This window comes from Podarcis raffonei, chromosome Z (genome assembly GCF_027172205.1).
Source record: "Podarcis raffonei isolate rPodRaf1 chromosome Z, rPodRaf1.pri, whole genome shotgun sequence".
NCBI classification, from domain to species: Eukaryota; Metazoa; Chordata; class Lepidosauria; order Squamata; family Lacertidae; genus Podarcis; species Podarcis raffonei.
Genome location: NC_070621.1, coordinates 23,417,156 through 23,439,726, shown reverse-complemented (window position 1 = coordinate 23,439,726; position 22,571 = coordinate 23,417,156). Strand labels below are relative to the sequence as shown.

At 39.5% G+C, this 22,571-nt stretch overlaps 1 protein-coding gene across 2 annotated transcripts in view; it reads right to left on the bottom strand.

The window, feature by feature from the left end:
- The window catches only part of LOC128406204 (ligand of Numb protein X 2-like), a 42,163-nt gene extending 20,087 nt beyond the window's left edge, over positions 1-22,076 (bottom strand). The window contains exons 1-2 of one of the 2 annotated variants that reach the window (XM_053373319.1): positions 21,736-22,076; positions 2,675-3,135 (exon numbers count right to left, since the gene is read on the bottom strand). In XM_053373319.1, the coding sequence (XP_053229294.1) occupies positions 2,675-3,075 (401 nt within the window). In that variant the 5' untranslated portion in view covers positions 3,076-3,135; positions 21,736-22,076. The remainder of the gene's footprint in view (positions 1-2,674; positions 3,136-21,735) is intronic. The other variant, XM_053373318.1, reaches the window with a different exon arrangement.
- Positions 22,077-22,571: the final 495 nt, after the last annotated feature.

Below are 22,571 nucleotides of genomic sequence, written 5' to 3'. Positions count from 1 at the left end.
TGTATTTCAGTTTTGACAATTAGGGCAAAAATTAACTAGGGAGCACCTCATCTTCTAAATTAAAAAAAATCCATCAGCTAGTGGTGAACTACTATATCTCCAGTGTAGCTTTATATTTGACTTGGCATCCATATTCCTCAACTCAAAAGTTTCCATACAGCCCACCAAAGCACTATGACCAAAATCCTCAAGCCATATACTTCAGAAATACTCCTCAATGATACTGATTCAGAAGGACATTAGAACTACACTCTATTTAGTTAGGAGAACCATGTTTCAGAGGAAGCGTAACTATTCATGTTTATTTGAGACTCTGTACCAGGTGTTACCAGGTGGGTTTAAGTCTTAAATGTAAATAGATTATCCATTTATAACCCATTGGCTCAATGGAAAAGCCAAATTAGCAGCAGTCTCACATATTTTCTTCCATCCTACTCTCTCGGCTTCACTTTCAGTTTGCAGAGATGGCAAATGTTCAAACTACTGTTTGTGTTGAATAAGATAAGAGTCAAGCCAACTGAGAAGGAAGGAGGTAAGTCACAAATCCATGGCCCATTTCCAGGATAGTCTGACTTGAACTACCATTTCTGTTTATTAATTTATTAGATGTATATCCTGCTCATCCTTTCAAAGGTGCCTAGGGTGGTAACCAAACAAACAATAAATCAAAACATCTAAAAAATGTTTTTTCAGAATAACAAGCTGTCCACACACCAGCTTGAGGAAGGGTGAGTTGTACCCAATGCACATCCTACTCAGAGCAGACTCACTCAAAATAATTAACGTGACTAATTTAGGTCCATTAGGTCTACTCTGAGTAAAACTTAGTTGGAGACAACTTAATCATTTTTGGATCAGTTAAGGAGTGATACAGGGCTCATTAAATACATAGCCTAATTAGAAACAGTTAATAAGGTCTTAGTTCGCCAAAACATTATAAAATTAAGAGATTGAGGACAAAATATTAGAATATTTTAAATTTCTGGACTTTGTTTGCAATGCTGTTTTACAAATTATGAATTGTTTTGGTATTTTTAAAAAATAAGTATTTTTTAGTGTGCACTATATCAGAAAAAATAACTTTTTTTAAAAAGTAACATTCAGACATACCCAAATTCTAATTCAATTGCCCTCTGGACAGTCTTCAGTCAATCTGGCTGTATCAGCACCAGTCTGCTATGTTACACCTTAATGGCTAATTTATAGGATGATTTGTCTTCAGATCCATTATCAACAGTAGTTAACTAGGAGCAAAGGTATTTACAGCTACAGAAAAAAAGTGTGGTGTTCTGCTAGAAACAAACACGTAGCCTTCAAATTACTGAAACACGTTTGCTCTTTTTATTAGCTCATGATGTGTATGATATATATGTTAAACCCAAGATAGGTTCTGTTTACAGTCTAGTACTGAAATAAATGTTATAGGCACACCACAACCTACAGTGGAAAGGCTGTAATACATGCAGGTGCCACTACTGGAAAGCTTGGTATCTGAAATCTCAGTTATCTGAACACAAGGAATTCAAATAACCAATCAGCTAGAGTTTGCCACTTCTTTCTTGTGTTTTGCTGGCTGGTGGAAACTATTTCAAGGGGGCAGGGAGAGAGATTGGAGAATCAGGGAGGACAGATGTTTTCCCTTTGTTTGGTCTTTCCTGATTGGCTGCAGCGATCTCAGGCAGAAACCAGGGAGGGATAGAGAAGAGACATCTCATGGATTAGAAATGTTCCCATAGGAAATAATACAAATTATCAGCTTGTTGTGTGAATACTTGCCAAATGAACAATTAAAGTACAATTAGACCAGCAGCTCTTCAAATGCAGGTGCTTGTGAGAGCCATCGGCAGCTTTGCAACTTAACAGTACAATCCTAACATTGTCTACTCAGAAGTGAGGCTAAGATTGTAGTAAAAAACTTCCTATGTTTGACAATGTAAAAACATTTTTGTTGAAACTATCCATATAGCTTTCTTCACTAGTCAAAATTTTAATTTAGAGAAAGATGGCTTACATTAGCACATACACATAACATAAGACTATGATTATGTCAGGAAAGGAAAGGGGAATTAAAATTACTCCAGAAAGAGGAAGGATGGCACTTTCATAAGACTGGCCCGCTATTTAAAACACCCACACAGAAACATACTATATTGGTCTAACCTGCTTGCCAGACGAACTCAGAGGCTGTTAAAAATAAATGAAGGATTAACATTGGATTGTTTTATTGGAACTACCTGGACTAATTAAGAGAAGCAGTATAAATGTGAGATCATCATCACCCCCCGAACCTCAGGGCATGGAAAGCTAACCAGAGACTTATAATTTGGCATAAAATTTGGATTGTTTGATTATTGTATAATTTGGAATGTTATTAATGTGGTTTTTATTGGATTGTTAAAACAGAAAATTTAATAAATATTATTATAAAAAAAGAAACAGAAAACTTCCACATGTATACATACATTCGAAAAATGGGAACTAGCCCATTAACATATTTTAGCAGTCAAGCGATCTATTTCTTAACTAAGAATGCTGCCCAGTTGCCCTCTATTGTTAATATATGCAATATTCAGGCCAAAAATAAACAGAAATTATAAGTTACTAATAAAGGTGAAGGAGCCAGAGAGGATAAGATGCAAGTATAGTTAATGGCACTACTGAACCATATACACACCTGTTTTGCAAGTGAGCCTCTAACTCACACCGTTGCATAGTGTGCTTACAATCTTCTTGAAAGGGGCAGAGGACAATGAGCTTATCAAGTAAATTCCGCACTAAAAGGGAAGACTTCCGGCACTGCTGGAAGGACAGCTTTTTCCGATCCATAGGGCAGAAGTCATACTCCTGCATGAAGTTCTCAAGGCACTTAAAACAGTATGTGTGTCCACAAGGTGTGTCCATAGGCTGCAGCAAAGGCTGAAGGCAAATATGGCAAGTGAGCTCATCATCCACTTCATCCTGGAAGTTATAAAGATGATTGTCTAGCAACAAGTGGAGCTGCCCACACTCATGGCACCGTTCTCCAAGTTTGAAGACCGGTTCTTCTCCTGCAGTCTCAGCCATGGCACCCAACATCTGGCGTGTTTACAATCAGGGGGCAAGGCCGGTCTTTTGGCGGTAGTGAAGAGAAGATACCTAAAATGAAGAAACAAATGCTTATCAGAATGTTACACCAGCAGACTGATCCAAGTCCGGTCTTCTGGGAGAAAACTGTGATGTCACAGCTCACTCTTTTCCTTGCCTGTTTTGTTTAAAATTTTTAAAAGTTTATCGTTGATGAAATAAGGGCCAATATGTTTAACAAAAAAGTGGTAGACAGTATCTTTCAAATTTTATCCATGAAATTCTCACCAGGGCAGCCTCAATAAGAAAATGATTGAGGGCAAACGATAGTGCTTTTCTATGGTTAGAGATCTTCCCCTGCAATGTGCACTTCACGTGAGGTCATTAATTAGTCTGACTTTACATTCTCTGCCTTGTGGCTTGGGTTGGTAAACCTTTACTGATGTGAATAAGAACTATGAACCACTGTTCAGTAACAGTGGCAGGAGTTGTGTGAAATGTGTTAAGTCAACAAATTATCCCAATATTTCCAACTACGGGAGGTGCTGCAAAGGATCTTTACAGAACAAATTCTGCCCCTTCCTACTTGATAAGGTAGAAAGGAAAAATTTAAAATTAGGTAATATTTCAAACCATCAAATCAATTTTTAATTAAAAAGATGAGATCACTACTTCACTCTGCAATGTATACAAATTTCATGTAGTAAAAGATACAATATTTACATATAAGTAATGTACTTTAGATAACTGAAGACATTTGTTTGTAAGACCATTTAAAATTACCTGCAATTGATCCACTCTCCACCCACCCAGTTAAGACTGATGTCATTGGGTACATTAATGATACTTTTGCAACTTATGATCCAATTCAAAACTCATTTTCAGTCTGCTGACAGATTTATTGCTTGACATTGACAAAGCTGTCTGAGAAGAGATGCTTTTAAGCTGAGCAGTTTTGCAACTATAAACAGATACAGATATTTGTGTCACTTCCTTAGACAATTTCTAATACAAACTTATAAGAGAATATTTTTGTTATCACCCAAGCATCTTATAATACACATGCAAGAAGATTATTAACTTTGCAAGCAGTTAACACCCTTCATTAAGTAACTAAAGTCATATTCAGCAAATATTCATTGTGACCCTTGCAGATGGTAATTATAAACAAAGTACAAACCCTCAGTAAAATATCTAACTCTAGTGTATTTATGTAACTTTATTTTACATTTCCAACCTAGCCCATTTCATAATCACATAATAAAGATATATTTTACATCTGTTTTTAATATTTGTTATGATAGAGACTCATAACAATTTAAGAGGAAAGAGACTGGTCAACAGGGCAGAGATGCAATGAAAAAGGACTAAAAATATGTTGTGGGAGAAACTGACATTATAGAATTGAAATGTGTGAGAGAATGGTTGAGGAAATGAATGTGAATATTGTGTTTGCAGGAGAAACTGCTGGAAGAAGGAGTAAGGCTGAAGTCTGTTGCTATGTCAGTTGATATGCCACATGACTTAGCCGGACACATAGCTGTTGTTTCGGAATTCTTAAAGTATAAATATTGCTGTATCTTCTATCCAATGAGGCACTTTCCTCTCAGCCTAATTAGTGTCCCTTGCAATGCTAAATAATGACCTCCTGTTTGACTGATAATTAGTGTATGAATTCTATTGGCTGTTCCAGGCAGCCCAGGGTATCGGTCTGGAACCCCAGTATTTCCCCAACACAACAAAATGAAATATCAGAGTAATGGAAGGCCAGTCTTTATGCCAGGGATGTAGAGCCTAAGATTCTCCATATGTTGTTATACTACTCCAACTCCCATCAGTGTCAATCTATGGGTCAGGCACAAAGGGAGTTGTAATCTGGCAACCTCTGGAGTAATAATAATAATAATAATAATAATAATAATAATAATTTATTATTTATACCCCGCCCATCTGGCTGGGCCTCCCCAGCCACTCTGGGCGGCTTCCATAGAAACCAAAAATACAGTAAAATATCACACGTTAAAAACTTCCCTGAACAGGGCTGCCTTAAGATGTCTTCTGAATGTCAGGTAGTTGTTTATTGCTTTGACATCTGCTGGAAGGGCGTTCCACAGGGTGGGTGCCACTACCAAGAAGGCCCTCTGCCTGGTTCCCTGTAGCTTTGCTTCTCGCAATGAGGAAACCGCCAGAAGGCCCTTGGCGCTGGACCTCAGCGTCCGAGCAGAATGATGGGGGTGGAGACGCTCCTTCAGGTATACTGGACCGAGGCCGTTTAGGGCTTTAAAGGTCAGCACCAACACTTTGAATTGTGCTCGGAAACGTACTGGGAGCCCATGTAGGTCTTTCAAGACCGGTGTTATATGGTCTCGGCGGCCGCCCCCAGTCACCAGTCTAGCTGCCGCATTCTGGATTACCACATGTTCCCCATCCCTGCTTTATGCCCTCAGATTTCTACATATTTAACACAGCCCTGAACACCTTGTGACCCATCAAGCCAATCACAACTTACTACCACTTCAAGCAACCCATCTAGATTGGCCAAGGTCTGCATTCAATGGGGTAAAAATTATGCTGGCTCATCATAATGTACAGAAAAAAGGGGGAAGGACCGTAAGTTGCCCAACATACAATTTCAGCTTCTGTTTAAATTCTTCATTGTTGTCAGCCACCTTGAAGTCCTGACAGGAAAAAAAAATAGAGTAAAATAAACTTTCTTTCAAATACTGATGTTTTACTCCATTACTGCCCAAGTTTTACACAAAATTCTTGGAGATCAAATCAAAGTAGCTCTTAACCACTGAGGCTCAGATTTCTAACATCCAAGAAAGTGTTGAATGTACCTCATTACTTCTCTTAAGTCCATAAAAGGAAGCTGCTCAGACTGTTAAAAACTCAGACCTGACCTTAGCGATGAAAGACAATCCACACCTGTCTGCACGATGGTAAAGTGAAAAGCCCTCCTAAGCATGGCAAGCTGGAACTAGTCTGTTGAGTCCTCAGTGACTGAATCAGAAAGCAGATGTTCCATGTGGTGTTATTCAATAAGAGTTTCTGAATTGGTTCTTTACTACCATATGTGTAAAACTGGGCATTATTTTAGGCTTGTAAATGAACCCACAAAAGTTATTGCCCCACAAAAAATGCTTCTTAGGCTAAAAAGAGTTCTGATTCTCCTTTGGCAGCTACCTGCAATTTCTATGACAAATGAGGAAGGGCTTTGCCTCCTCTGGCAGCCCAACTGGTTTCTGTAGTAATGGGTAATGATACAAGTTAAACATTGTCTCCAGGTATTATAGGTTGGAGCCAAGACTCCACCCATTAGTGTTCTTGTGGTTACTTTCATTTTCCTATGCAGTTGCATAAAGCTGATAATCAATAAAAAGCAACTTGTTCTGGGTCTACAAAAGTGAGTAGGCCTATGCTGGGCACAGGTAGGAGATGCAGCACCCTGTCTCTCCTTCGCCAGTGTGCATGAAATTCCATGGCAAGCTTTTTAAGCTGCTTCAACAACCCTCTGGAGCAACCTCTTAAAAGAGATTCCCGAAGCCCCATCTACTTAATCTTTCACACAGTGTGTTTTTTGATGTTTAGGAGAGTTAAACTGTTCTGTTACTGGCGGTGTTAATGTATTTTAAATTATGGAAGTTCTCCAATGTATTTATAATTTTTGATTTTTATCTCTAATATTTTATAGCATTTTTTGTACTTTGCTTTTGATATTTGTGAACTGCTTAGGTGTTTCTTTAAAAAAAGTGAAGAACAATATAAATTATATATGCTACAGTTATCAGGCTAGAACTTAAGTATTCGCAGTACTTTATTACTCTAAACCAGGGTTTCCCAAACTTGGGTCTCTAGTTGTTTTTGGACTAAAATTCCCATCATATTTACCACTGGTCCTGCTAGCTAGGGATGATGGAAGTTGTAGTCCCAACAACTGGTTTGGGAGACCCTGCTCAGCTTTTAAAAGTTCCCTGATTACTGATAGAGGAAATGAGGCTTTATTCAGCTCACTGGTTTTCAAGCTGTGTTCCAAGAGAGCTTGGCATTCTATGCAAGCTTGAGTGTTTGGTAACAAGATTAGTGACAAGGGGAAATTCCTCTAAAAGCTTGTCCACTACTTGTTCTTCCCAAGCAATGTGCAGCAGCTAGAGTGCATCCTAGGATACACTGATGAGACCCAACAGGACTGGCCAGTGTTCCATGTGAGCTACCTACACCCTTGGATTTGTTTCAGTATCATGAATTCCACAGCAGACACTTGAGGATTCCCAGTCAATATGGAATGGATTCCTGACGGAATAACCTTTGAAAACCTGCCCATGCTGTGCTATAACATAAAAAGCAAAGAGAATTTTTTAAGTAGCATTAACAGTGGCTATACAAAGGCTGCTACAGAAGCCAACCTGACCAATTAAAGGCTTGAACGATTCCTCAGCAAAGTCATGTCTCTTGGGGCTATTCCTATATGGATTTTCCATAGAGGGCTTACCTGGTGGTGGTTGCAGAAACTGTCTGGCAGGCAGAAGTGCCATGATAAGAGCTAGGCAGTTGGGAGCCATCACTTTCCACAATAACCTTGATGTAGTAGAGTTCCACAGCATTGTAATATATTTAAACAGTGAGCCCTGACCAACAACAGTCAGAGCTTAAGGGTGGTGGTAGGAATTAAAGGATGTCCCTAAGCATGCATCAGTGGTGGAGAGTGCCGTGTGCAGACTCCAGGCATTTTTACCTTCTCAGTCCTTAGCCATATTGTTACTTTCAAGCAGCAGGGTTCTCTCCCCACTCCAGGGGCCAGTTTACATTATCATTACCACTGTTCTAATAACCCCTGATGCCTGAAATAAAAGAACAATTGCATGCTGCTGGTTTCTAGCTATAAAAAGCCAAATGAGGCACCCATTATGCTTTATAGTCTTGCTAATTTAAAATTATTCCCTACAATAGCAGCAAGTTGTCTGCTCTTGCCTCTAATCATGTCAAATTACAGTGCTTTCACCATTTGCTGAATCACACATATTCTCTTTGTATTTACACATCTATGGCATTATAGAATACTAATAATTTAGTTATGCCAAATATAAAGACAACGATGAGTCTTTCAGTTCATTTTGCATTTTATTTAATCTTCAAATCTAGGAAGAAATCCAAGGAATGAAATGCTGACTAAAGCAGTGTTTTTCAACTTTTGCTGGCTCAACTGTAAAACACCTAGCTATTAAGATCCTACAGGCAAAATCATATTCTGTTCTTCCTATCAAACAAAATAATATACCTCAAGGAAAAGTAAAATAGAATCCTGGCCTCAGGGAGTAAAAACAAACAAACAAACCAGAAATTTCAAGGTGGGAGGTGTTAGTACTAGGCTGCTACAAAGCAGAATAAGCCTGTTTAGTAGGAACATGTATAATGGGCAGCTCATTTTTTATACTTGAAATAAATGCTTAGGGAACCATGGAACTAACAATGTAACTTAGGTGGATTTGTAGCTGGTTGACCGACCAAACCCAAGATGGCTCACTAACAATTTCTCACCTCCCCAGAAAAAAAGCAAGTGCAGTGTCATAGGGTTCTGAATGACTTAGATGAAGGAACGGAGGGGATACCCAACAAATCTGAAGATGGCACAAAACTGGGAGGGGTAGCTAATACTGCAGAAGACAGGATTCAATATGACTTTATAACAGATTGGAGAAGTGGACAAAAACTAACAAGATGAATTTCAATAGACTCATTTTTAGACCCTGGAATTTATTCCTTTTTATGCTGTTGCTAATACAGGAATCGGGTAAGACAAACTCTGAACATATATTAGACTAGTTAACATGCACTTTTGAAATTAACTAAAACAGTCATTCAATAAAAGAATTTTAGTTAATCCTGCTAAAATTTCACCAAATGCTAAAAGGGGAATCCTCAAACTTTCAAGATTTGCACATAGTTAATTTCTCAATTAAGTCAACTGTATAATAGAATAGTACATTGCATAAGCAGCATGGACCTCATCCTAGAAGACAGGATATGCAACATTCCAGTTCCTTGCCTAGCAAATGAACAAGTGTAGCAGTCCTTGTGTGCTTTTGTGAGTAGATCAAAAGATAAGCCCAGTGTTAAGGGTTAACTAGTTGATAAGAACATGAGAAGGTCATATGTCTTGAGCCTTTTCACAGTCCAGGTGGCAAAAATATTGACAAACAGATTAGACATGGCAACAGAATTTATGTGCAACAAACCCAGTGTCCTACAGGAACTAGAAAAACCAGTGGAAGTATGCGTATAATGTAATCAGCATCATCCCAAAAGAGTAAACCACTGCACTATTCTGCCATCACCTTTTCCTATTCATGATCACACAATCTTGCAAAACCAGCCTACAGATATTGCTAACTACCAGTAATAAAAAATGTATTCTAGCCAACCTGCCAACTCCTATCTTTGACAGTCAGACAAAAGGCCAAGACTGTCACTATTTACGTCAGCTTGGTTATTTGTAGTCAAAATTTTGGAACCCTAGGGTTGGAAAGATGGAGAACTTAAGTCTGTGGCTCATGCCTCATCATCAAAACTAGGACTTGAGAGACTTGGTTTGGAGGATTATCTGAATTCTGATAAAGTGTTAAGCAAAATATTTACTAAAACAATTTCATTGCTATTTGGTTTAAGCTTTTCAATGCATACCCATCTGAATCTACAGTGGTACCTCAGGTTACATACGCTTTAGGTTACAGACTTCGCTAACCCAGAAATAGTACCTCGGGTTAAGAACTTTGCTTCAGGATGAGAACAGAAATCGTGCTCTGGCAGCAGTGCGGCGGCAGCAGGAGGCCCCATTAGCTAAAGTGGTGCTTCAGGTTAAGAACAGTTTTAGGTTAAGAATGGACCTCCGGAACAAATTACAACAAAGTACTTAACCCGAGGTACCACTGTATATATATACTTGCCAACCTAGGATAACATTTCTTGTATCTGATGAGGTTGACTCTAGTCTGTGAAAGCTTACACCGTAATACATTTGTTCAGTCTTGTAAAGAAGTATGTGAGTATGATCCTTCTGCCATCAACTTTCCTACATATCCACCTGCATGAAATTCTTGGTTGCTCATGACTAGCACTACCTTGTTAAGTACAACACCGAATTTGTTAATCTTCCTAGATAGAATAAAAACTGACAAATAGCAGGGTCCAGATGGTACCCACCTTAGTTTTCTCAAAGAACTCAAATGTGAGATTGCTGATCTTCTAAACAAAAATATGTAACTTGCCCCTCAAATCAACCTCCATACTTCAGGACTGGAAAGTTGTCAATGTAATATCAATATTTAAAAATAACTTGTTCATAAACTATCTAAAATGAGGTGCAAGTAGTGAGGCAGCCAGGTTTGCTGATGGTGTTCAGAGTCATTAAAACAAAAGAATCATAGAATCATAGAATTGCAGAGTTGGAAGGGACCACAAGGATTATTTAGTCCAGCCTCCTGCAATGCAAGAATCTTTTGCCCAAAATTGTGAAGAGCTCTAAAGGGACTTCTCCAAACTGAAAATGTTCAGAAAAGGGCAACCAAAATGATCAAGGGAATGCAGGAACTATGGTTCATATGTGTGCAGCTGACTCTTCCCAACCTCTAGTCTCCCCCCAGCCAAACACTTTTTGAGGCTGAGGCCCTTAGGTCAAGAACAAAGGAGATTTTATATGGAGTGTTAATGTGGAGGAAATATGCTATTTTCTTGATCACTGTCATTTAAAACAGACAAACTCTCCAAGAGTCTTTTAATACCCATGAAATTTGGAGGAAGCATAAGGTATTTGCCCCATTTGATACAACATCCCTGCTACCTTTCTCCTGGGTAGCAAAACCTTGCCTGCCAGCAATCAAATTTGTTTCTCAGCCACAATACTTGTGCGACCAGTTCTGAGAGTTTAGCTCCCAGAAATTCTATTTCCCATCCCCAACACAATAATATTTCTCTGCTCTTTCTTTTGGTGGGTTAAGAGATGAATCAATACCAGAGTAATAACTATTCAGTTCTCTCCTGAAATGTGGGTGCTCACCAGGAACACAGTGGGGTGGGGTGGGGGTGGGGCAAGAAAAGACTAACAACTTCCAGTAGGAATTTGTCACCCAGCCTGCCTCAACAGAAGCAGTACTCTAGTTCTTACAGTCTTCTTTTGGAAACAAAATAGGACATAGACTTTAGCTATTTCAGAATGGCTACATTGTGAAAGGACATAAACATGTGGTCCTATGAAGGTATAAGAAGGGGCATTTCCTGTCAACTGCTCTCATGCTGGATTGTTTTCACTATTAAGTTGTGTTACAAGCTGATAAATCAACCTCTCCCAAGGTGTTGGGGTCTTTAAACAAAGGCATTGCCATCTCTTCTGCTATTTTCAAAGGGTTTTCTTTCCAGAACTCTTCAAAGCAGTTTCCTGGTCTAACTATATTCATGAAGCACTGTTTCAGGTGTTACAGCAACATATGAAGCAGTCTTCACTATAGCCTCCTGCTATTTTCCTGTGGATGCCAGTCTTCCATATGCATGCCTTCACAAAGCCCACAATTAACACCACCACCAATTCTTTAAATATACTAGGAGTAGGAAACAAGCTAAGGAGGTGGTTGAACTTTTGGTATAGAAGGGACTTAAAATGTTAAAAGAGTAAAAGGAGATTGGCAAGAAGCTGAAATCTTTTGTTTTTCTCTTCACTGTGGAAGATGTAGGGCAGATCCTTGTGCATGAGCTAACTTATCTGGAAGTCCTAGACCTAGAGAGTCTTGGAAGCCGGGGCAAAGCATAATGACAGGAGATCCCTTAGGCCAGCACTTGCCTAACTCTACCCAACTGACCCAACTGACATGTGAAAGTGCAGATCTTCTAACAAAATTATGCAAAGTATCCATAAGATCAGCCTCCATACCCAAGAACGAGAAAGTGGTCAGTGTAACATCAGCTCTTAAAAAGGCATTCAGAGAGGATCCAAGAAATTACAGGCCAGTTATATTAACATCTGTTCAAGGGAATAATAAATTTATCAAGTAAAAAGAAAAATAAGTCTTGCTCAACCTTTCTCTGGACAAAACACCAGGGTATAAAAATATACATGGTGTGGATGAAGAGAGGCTTTGCTGCCCATTGTCATATTACTAGAACCCAGGGTCATCCAAGGAAGCATAATGTTGGATGAGTCAGGAAAGACAAAAGGAAACACTTGTATTTTTCAGCTTCACATATTATCATTTTCTTGGCATTTATCTTCAAAGCCTCAAACTGCAAGGGTCCAGCATACCTCATGGCAGGAATAACCAACCAGCCATAACAGCCAATGGTCAGGGGTAATGGTCAACAACATCTGGAGGTCACCATGTTGGCTACCCGATTTATTAAAGGGGTAGTCAAGTGGCAACTTACCAACCAGTTGGCTCCTTCTGGCTCCCCTCTTGCCTAGCTTGAACCAAGCTGCTTCAGTCTCTACATTCTGAGGGAGCTGAGCAGCCTCTCACAGGGCACTCTGAACACTGGAAATTCACTTTAATGATAGTAATGTAAGTGTTCCTCTTGTCCCTTGTTGCCTCTCCATTTCTACAGAAGACTTTTCCTCGAAGTAAGAAAGATTCAACAAGATACTCTAATGCTGTTCTGCACAATCATGGTCAAATATATGTCAGTACCGACAAATACTGTTCAGGTATGTGCAGCTTCAAATTGAGAAATGAGGTGGTTTTAACCACCCACATTTTGTTACCACACATATAGGAGGACACAACAACATAATCATGTAACCTTTAATGGTCTACTAACCAGGTAAACAATCTGCCCAGTCTCGATCTTCTACTTTTCCCAGCAAGGAGTTATTTGAGCCTAGAAATAAATTAAAGTTATTGTGGATTTTCTCCCTTCCCAGTTATTAATGCCTATAAATAAATTTCTGCCTAGCCACCTAAATTTATCTACCCTAAAGATCTAAACAGGAATTTTGTGAGTCAGGTTACACAGGAATGTAGTCATGGCATAAGTTTAGAAAGAGGTCAAAGGGAAGAACTAAAGCAGTTCAGCATGTGCTTATCTGACATATTATGGGTGGAAGCGTATAAAAAGCCAATAGATAATAAGCAGAATAAATTTAGGAAAAATAGTAGCTATCCACAATGGAAGCTGCCTTATAAAGTCAGACCATTTGTCCTACGTTAAGTTTTGTCTACCCTGATTAGCATTTCAGACAGGAAGCTTTATTCACCCATCTGGAGATGCCTGGGATTTTTTGCATCTGCTCTACAACCAAGCTATGGCCATCATCCTGAAGATGGCACACAATTGCTCATATACTGGTGATTTGCATATTTGTTACAAGAAAACCTTTGACTCTATGAGAATTTATTCCAAGAAAACCTTGAAAGTCTATGAGGAGTTCCTCGGTGTGAAGTAATAATGCACAAGGTCTCTTGAGAGACAGCTTGCCCACCATTACTAATATTTATGTCAAGCTGTGGACATGTTCTAGCATGCACACTTCATACAGTACAATGAGGACACCCAGGGAAACTTACCTGTGAATTTACTGTCTACCCTGAATCATGACCTAGAGTGCTCTGAAATGTTTAAGTGTTTCCTCGGAAGATGAGTATATGGAGAAATGGTTCCCTGAAGGTCAAAATGTCTCCCATATTCTTTATGAGTTCACCCTTATTAAGAACTTTCTTTTTCATATGCTTCTTATAATTCCCATTCTTCCTATATAACATGCAAATTCTGATACTGTTGCCTAGGCTATTTAATATCTGCACTGGGGGTGAGGATCAATCCTGTGGCCTACAATTGCGATTAGACAACAATTTCCATGATCCCTACCTCTGACCATGTTGGTTGGGACTGATGGGAGTTGTAATCCAGTAATATTTGGAGGGCAATAGGTTCTCCTTCTCTGAACTATGTGAAACCATTGAACAAGCTCATCTAGATATCTGAGGTGAGATGTCATCAATATGTAGATGTACAACTCTATTTTGCTTTTTCTTAGATTGAAGCTGTGAAAGTGCTGAACTGGTCCCTGAGTTGGAAATGGACTGGATGAGGACCAATAAACTGAAGTTGGATTAAGATGGAGGAAGTTTTGGTGAGTGGTTCATCTGGCTTCAGAGGTGGATCCCTTTCTACATAGACTGCTCTCTCCCTAATGAATCAGAACCAGATGTTGAGCTGCCCTTATACCCAGCCTTAAATTTAGAGACCCAAGTAGTTTCTGTATCATAAAGAACATTTGACTAACTAATGATGATACTAAACATGCCCAGAAAGAGATAGTGTGACTAGCTTACACATGCTCTGGTAAAAGCTCACTTAAGAGTACTATATAATGCATTGTGCAAGGGCTGCCTTTTAAGACAACATGGAAACCTCAGTTGGTACAAAACAAAGAAACTAGATTTGTGATTAGCATATGAAGCACATCTCAGCAGCAGTTAAATATTGGCACCAATTCCCAGTCCATTTCCAGGAGCAATTCAAATTGCTAGTTCTCATCTTACCAGGCTAGGACCAAGATATGTGAAGGACAATCTTCTCCTGCACAAACTTGTCTTCCTCAAGGACCATTATCTGGGTCCCTACACCTCCAAAAGTAAGATGACAAATGGCCAATGAGAGGACCTTTTCTGAAGAGGTACCCAAGTTATGGAACACTTAATGTGGGAAGGTTTCCAGCACTGATTTATTTTTTGCATACATGGTAAGAACTATTTATTTGCCCAAGTCTTTCAGACTTTTAGTCTTCTAGGCTTTTATGCTGCGTTTACTGTACTGTTGGGTTTTGCAATGTTAAAGATGTTGTTGTTTATGGTGTTTTTAAGAATTCTGTAAAACACTCAGAATGTCTTCAGACTAAGGAGTGAGGTATACAGCTATGTTCAATGAAACTTCTTTCCAGTATGTATATATAGGATGTATGTATACAGTATGTATAGGATGGAAGCCTGAGTGAATATATTAGAAAATGACCCTATTAAACTTCACAATCAGCAGCTAAATAATGTTTCTACTCTGTCTTCCAAACTAAACAACGTTTCCTTTTGAAAGATATTGTCCTCCATTGCCAAATGTGCTTTGAACTAACAAGCTGTTTTTATATACCATACTTCATTAAGTGTCATCAAGACTCTTCATTCTTTTTATTGATATTAGTGACTTCACAAAGAAAGCAACCAAACTTAAGGCTCAAGGCTGAACAAATAATGTCTCCTGCAATTAACATACAAAATCCAAACTAAAAGCAAAAGTTAAAACCTAGGATTTATCCAAGTAACTGCAGCTAAAAGAAGAGTTGCCAACAGAATGGTTACCTTCCAAAGATGTGGTAAAGTGTTAATAAATGGAGACCGTATGTCTACTACCTAATTTCTTTGAAAAGCCCACTTCAAAACACATATCATCCTATATGTTTATCAGAAAATTCCACTTTACTTAATTTTAAGAGAGATAATGCTAAGTAATTACCTTACCTTATGAAGCTTTAGCAAATTATAATGCCTACAGCCACATTTCTAGCATGTTCTTTCACTCCTGTCCAATCATGCTACACTAGATAGCGTCAGCAGCCTCAGACGTGTACTTCCAACAGCACTGGGAAACTGTCCATTTAAACAGATCACAGGCACACACTTTTTGTCACCTATCACATTTAGTCATTCATGAAGACTGCCTAGTAAGAAATATTCCTTATCTAACACAATTTGAAAATGTTAATGAGAATGTCTAGCCAAACAGTCATAATTGTACACTTCCCTCACCTATCATTCTTCAAGACAGCACAGTAAGAAATGTTCCTTATCTAATATAATTTGGAAATGTTAATCAGAACGTCTAGCCAGACATTCATTAACGTAACAAAGCAGAAATAGATAGTGCATGCCAGGAACAGAACAATGAGAAGAAATAACACTGTGAATGAATGATACTGTGAATTTTCTTCTTCCCCCTTACAGTTTCTCAAATTCCATGTTAATTGGGCAAGGGCTCAACACCCCACACAACTCCATACACAGCTATACTATCATGCACAATTCCATACACCATTCACACAATCACTATTATATGTCTTCATTCCACTGTACTATGGACATTAGTTCCATAAGATGTGGTGATGATGGTACCAACTTAGATGGTGTCGAAAGAGAGTAAGACAGATTGATGGCAACTAGAAATATTAGCAATATATTACTTTCTGGAAGAGTACTTTTGCCTCCCTGTCCAGCTGTTGACTTCTCATAAGAATCTGATTGGCTGCTGTGAGAAACAATAACTGGACTAGATAGGCCAGTGGTCTGATCCAGCAGGGTGGCTCTTATTTAAATGTGTAAGAACAAAATTATGGGTTGAAATGCTTAAAAAATGGTTATATAGTGGTACCTCGGGTTACAGACGCTTCAGGTTACAGATGCTTCAGGTTACAGACTCCGCTAATCCAGAAATAGTACCTCAGGTTAAGAACTTTGCTTCAGGATGAGAAAAGAAATGGCGGGGCGGCGGCCGGGCAGCAGCGGGAGGCCCCATTAGCTAAAGTGATACCTCAGGTTAAGAACAGTTTCAGGTTGATGGACTATATGGAACTGGCGGAAATGACTGGCAGAATCTGAGACCAGGGAGAAGAGTCGGTGGAAGAAGATTGGAAGAAATTTAAAGACTACTTACAGAAATACTGTAAAATTAATGAATGTTAGAATGATGTTGGAATGAAGTTAAGTGGTTTTAGCAGTAATGTTACAAAGGAGTATGTAAAAATGGATTGTTAATCAGGTGAGAATGTAAAGTTGTAATTTTTTAAGATAAAAGATTAAGATAAAAAAAGAGGGAAAGGATTTGCTGAATTAACTAACTGAACTCGAATACAAAAAAGGGAGGTGTGAGGAGGTCAGGGAAACAAGTAAATGAAAGACAAGATATGGAAAGATTGATTTATTTATAATTGTTTTTATTTTTTCTGTATTTTGTACTTTTTGCTTCTTTTTTCTTTCTTTTTCTTACTTTTGTAACTTTTTCTGAAACTTTAATAAATATCATTTAAAAAAAAAAAAGAACAGTTTCAGGTTAAGAACGGACCTCCAGAATGAATTAAGTTCTTAACCGGAGGTACCACTATATAGGTGAACTGTGTGGATTGCAACAGCCACAGTAGTTTCAAGAGAATTCCTAAGGCCCAGTCTAAGGTTTAAGCCAAGGTATAAAAAATTACTGGATTTATACAATTTCAGTAATCAGTAAACTTTCATTATACTAGCCAAAGGCCATGGCATCATCTAAGCAGAAGAAAAGAAAGAATATCAGCAATCGCCACAATTTCACAGTCCTAAACTTGGCTATGTCATAGGTGTAAGTGACTACATATTAGAGCTTTTAGGTAGTAATACTCCCAACAGTTTTCAGGTTCTATGTTGGATCACTTCATAGTTCCATATACTGAGATGGTCCTGACATTGTTCACTGAGCCAACCTTGACCAAACAGACATCTGACAAACAATGGGCTGAGAGCAGCTGTTAAACCAAACCTTAAATGAAGCTTTGGGCAAACTGTTGCTTGGCATGACGTTCAACCAACACACCAGACTTTGGTATCCCATACATCAGAATTCACATTTTCTCTCTACAAACAATGGATTATTAGGCACTCCCTTATTTGTTCTAGGATACACAAAGAGCACCAAGAATTATACAGTTAGAAAAGCAAGCATGATTGCTCCCCTTAACATTATATTTACAGAACTCTCACGCTAACATTTCAATAAAAATGCTATGGATAGTATATAAAGTGGTCTTTGTTACCATCAAGAAGACACCTCCCAAGTGACTAAAAAAATTACCGTATTTTTTGTTCTATAAGACTCGCTTTTTCCCTCCTAAAAAGTAAGGGTGAATGTGTGTGCGTCTTATGGAGCAAATGCAGGCTGTGCAGCTATTACAGAAGCCAGAACAGCAAGAGGGATTGCTGCTTTCACTGCACAGCGATCCCTCTTGCTGTTCTGGCTTCTGAGATTCAGAGTTTTTTTCTTCTTGTTTTCCTCCTCCAAAAACTAGGTGCGTCTTGTGGTCTGGTGCATCTTATAGAGCGAAAAATACGGTATGTACAGTACTCTGCTCCTGCGATGCCCACAGGATAGCTCAGTCAGTTCAGCATGAGACTCTTAATCTCAGGGTCATGGGTTCAAGTCCCACATTTGGCAAAAAGATTCCTATATTGCAGGGGACTGGACTAGATGACCCCTGTGGTTCCTTTCAACTCTACAATTCTGTCATTCTATATTTCTCTGTGGTTAATCCACATAATATGTAGGTAAGGCTCTATTTAATTTTCTTCCTCAACCATCCTTTTCAGTGAAGAAACATAGTTATTATATTGCCTCAAAAGATAAAATCAGGGGTTTAACCAGCAATTTCCTCTGTAAGACTTGGGCTTTTGGAAGATGAGGTCTTTGAAAGCACAAAGCCATCTTTATCTGCAATATATGTAGAGCTCTACAATCCTCTTTCATTTATCACTAGCTGGAAGCTGAAATGAGAGAATCATATTTATGTCTCTCATCTTTTGTCTATGAGTTACAAAAGTAGACTTTGGACAGGAGATATCATATTCATCACAACTTCAAGCAGCTCACAGAAAAATAAACTGATGAACTGTTCTTAAGAAAGGAAGCAATACATGACACTTAAGAGACTGGATGTATCTCATTAGTCCTACCCTAGTAAAACAGCATCAGAAAAACATTTCTTCTTCCTTGTCTTTACATTTTTCATGCATCTTTCACTTTGTTATTCATTGTCCAGAGACATAACCATGTTCGTCTGTTGCAGCAAAAACAACAAAATGAGTCTTGTGGCACTTTAATGACTAACAGATTTATTATGGCATAAGCTGTCATGGTCCACAATACAATTCATCAGATGCATGAAGTTTTATCCTGAACTCTTGATCTGACTGTTTATAATTCCAACATGCCACCCCATGGGTATATATATATACCTGCAACTCAGGATAACACCTCATACATCTGATTAAATGGCTGTATTATACAAAAGCAAATGCCATAATAAATGTGTGTGTCATTAAGGTGCCAAAACACATTGTTCTTTTTGTTATTGTGTCACTATTTATTTTTTCACTTGCGTATTTCGAAAACAAAGGCCATTGAAATTGGCCCCATTTGAACATCACATCATGGTTAATGACTTACCATGCTCATTCCTAAGAGGGCACAGAGTAAGCAAATCATGATCCCTGGTTCAGATGCAATGCAGAGCCAGGGATGCTTGTTTGTTTCCCCCCAGCACTAGTGAGGAGAATACAGAGCAAACCATTAATTATGGTTTACCATGATGTGTGAATTGGATCACTGTGTTTATTGCAAAAATGTGTAATTGCTCATTTAAAAATCAAGACAAACTGTGCAAGCCGCCAAATTCCCTTTCTGCCAGGCTAGAAGAGGGTTAGATTGAGTGGAGGCACAGTCCTGTTCTTCTGCACTTGTGGAATGACACCAACATCACTCTGCTGGCACAGAATAGTCTCTTCTGCCTGCTTGCAGTGGATAGCCCTGAAACATGGCATTTTGAGGTGCAGGGAGAGGCCACTTCAAAAAGCCCATTGGGTAGCAGCCAGGTTTTGGATTGTACCTGGAGTGAAGTAATGCTTACATAGCAATAGGTTTTGTACAGAGGCTCCAAAGAACTCCACAAAAGAGAGCCAATTCAATTATTACCTGTTTCACGAAACTGAAGGCAAACAAGATTACCTAATCAAAAAGGGCAAAGTCCAAACTAAAATTTACATAGAAAAGGGCAATTGTGAATCACAACATTATTTCAGAATACTATTTATTCTACATTTGCTTTGCAACTAGGTTTTTTTCTTTTTTTGGCACTACAAAAAAGGGAAAATGGTAAATTAGGCAGGAGTAAATATACCGTGTAGAGTTAGTCAGAAGAGCACATGGGGTGGGCGTGTTGTATTACTGCATTTTCAGAAGCAACTGTTAGATTTTAATACATAACATCACAATTAATCAGGATTTAGACTGCAATATTATACGCATTTCTCTAAACAGGAAAAACCACAGAGTAGGCTTGCATATGACTCCTAAATAGGATGAAAGACTAAACACTTACTAGAAGGTAAACAAATCCCAGTGACCTTGATGTGATTTGCTGCTCCGGAAACGCTCACTGCATAACTAAAAACTGCTATCTCCTAGTTCTATAGCAACAGCATACCAACTCAGAAGTTCAATGGGACTAACGCTTAGTTAAGCCTAATTAGCTCTAAATCTAATTTTTTTTACATGTTTGTGAGTGCTTGTTTGGTATAGAAATATACCAAACACATTCATCAGTGTTTGTGATAGCCATGGGTTAGGCTGCACAAACTGTGAGACACCAAATATGACCATACCAGCCTGTATGTATTTATTTTAGCCTGACAAACCCATCCCCATCACCCAGTATTTAATAGGCAGGTAAGAAAAAAACAGAGAATAACTCGCCAGTGACTGGTGGGGTTGCTTGCAGTTTTGGGAGATCACAAGTTGTTACACCTATGGCCTCCTTGCTCTGTACAATCTAAACTATTGCTATTGCATCAAACGATGGAATAAACCCACTTCTTACGTCACAAGGCAAAAAGAGCACCTAAAACTTATTAAGAAGTCACTAATCCATAATAATTGCTCTTGCACTGCTGCTGGGTGGTTCAAAACATGGTTTGGTTTCTGTGTTGATCACAACCATTCCAATAAGATTAATATTAATAATATAATGTATTTGTATTATAAAAACACCTGAAGCTCTACTGAGTTCCACCCTTCCCATTCATGTTTGTCCATGAACCGAGGACATAGTTTCTAAACCCTGTTGAACAATTCTAACTACTTGCATTTTTATCTTGCCCCACCTCCATCGGGGATCAGGACCACATAAGTGATGGAACGTCTCTCCCCAATTTATCTTCACAACCACCACCCTGTGAGATGGGACAATTGCTCACTCTTAGCTCAACCTAAAGACACCGAGGGTGACAAACACGTCACAGAGCTCTGAACTATAAATTCACCTATACAATTATTAACATAAGTATCATGAAGGGAATTATTGGGGGGGGGAGACATCAGGGAAATAATAATCCCCCCAAGCATAACCCCCTATTCAAATTAACCTCCCCCACTAACCCAAATTTTTAATCCGAGGAGTTTTGCAAATCGCCTGGTTGATTTTTCTCAAAACAGAAGTCAGCGAATAGTTAAAACAACAACAACACAGAAGAGAACTCATCTTCACCACAACCCAAGTAACATTTTGAAGCTCTTCCTGACCACATGAGTCATTTTTTATGCCTTGTTACTGCTGTTACTATTATTATTGGTTCCACACCCCTCTTAGGGCACGGAAGTCATCCTGAGGTGGTCAAAGGAGAGCGAGAGAACTCGGCGATCCTCTCTGAAAGAAGCCGCAACACTTCCCATCCAAACCCCGAAACTTTTAAACTCTAACGTGCGGGGTGTTTATGTGTGTGTGTGTGTGTGTGTGTTGTGGTAAGAATTAACGATGTTGGGTGCGTCTCCCCCTCCGTGCTTGACCCGGTCTCAATCCCAACTGCAGCTCGGGAGAAGGAGGGAGGAGGAGGGAGGCGGACTCACCTGGTGGACGTAAGGCGCGGGGGAGAGGGCTCCTCAGACCCGCGGGAGGGCGGGAAAGGCGCCAAGGAAAAGCGCGGGCTCCCGGCTCTCCTCAGGGGACCCGCTGCCGCTGCCGCCGAATCCGGCCCAGGTCGGTAGGACTGAGGCAACGTGGCTGCCTCTCTTGTGAGTTTCCGGGCGGAGGAAAGAAAGAAAGACGAAACCACTGAGAGGGCGGAGAGAGGGAGGAGAAAGAGGAGGCGGATGCCGCTCAGGTGCCTCAGCTTGCCCGCCTCCACCCCTCGAAACAGCCGCTGCTGCCGCCTCTTTCACTGCCTGCCTTTGCCTTTGCCGCCGCCCCTCAAAACAACGCCTCACACGCGCGTCCGGCTGGTTGTCCTCCAGGTGCCCCCTCCCCCCCCCATAAGTTTCCTTTCTCTCTGTATCACACACGCAAAAGATGTATAAAATGAATGGCTGGCTCAGATGCCGCCGCCCTTGGCCAAAATGTTGCCCCAAATCGCAGGCTACAGCGCGGTGCAGACGCGGTTCGAGCGACCTGGGAGACCAGGGTTCAAGCCGCGGGGAATGACCCCCTGGTCGTCTTTGCCTGCTCTCAACCTAACCTACCTGGCAGAGTTGTTGTGAGGCCACCTTATGCTCCTTGCAGGTGAAGGGGGAGAGTTATTTATTTCATATAATTTATACACCGCTTGACTGTAACACACACAAGCTGTTTATGAAAAGATAAAAAAATTAAATTGGGTGGGGGTGGGCAAAATCCGCAAAGCTTCTTTAAAACATACAAAAGTTAAAACACTAAAACCTCCTGATGGGTTCCTGCACTTACACTTGTA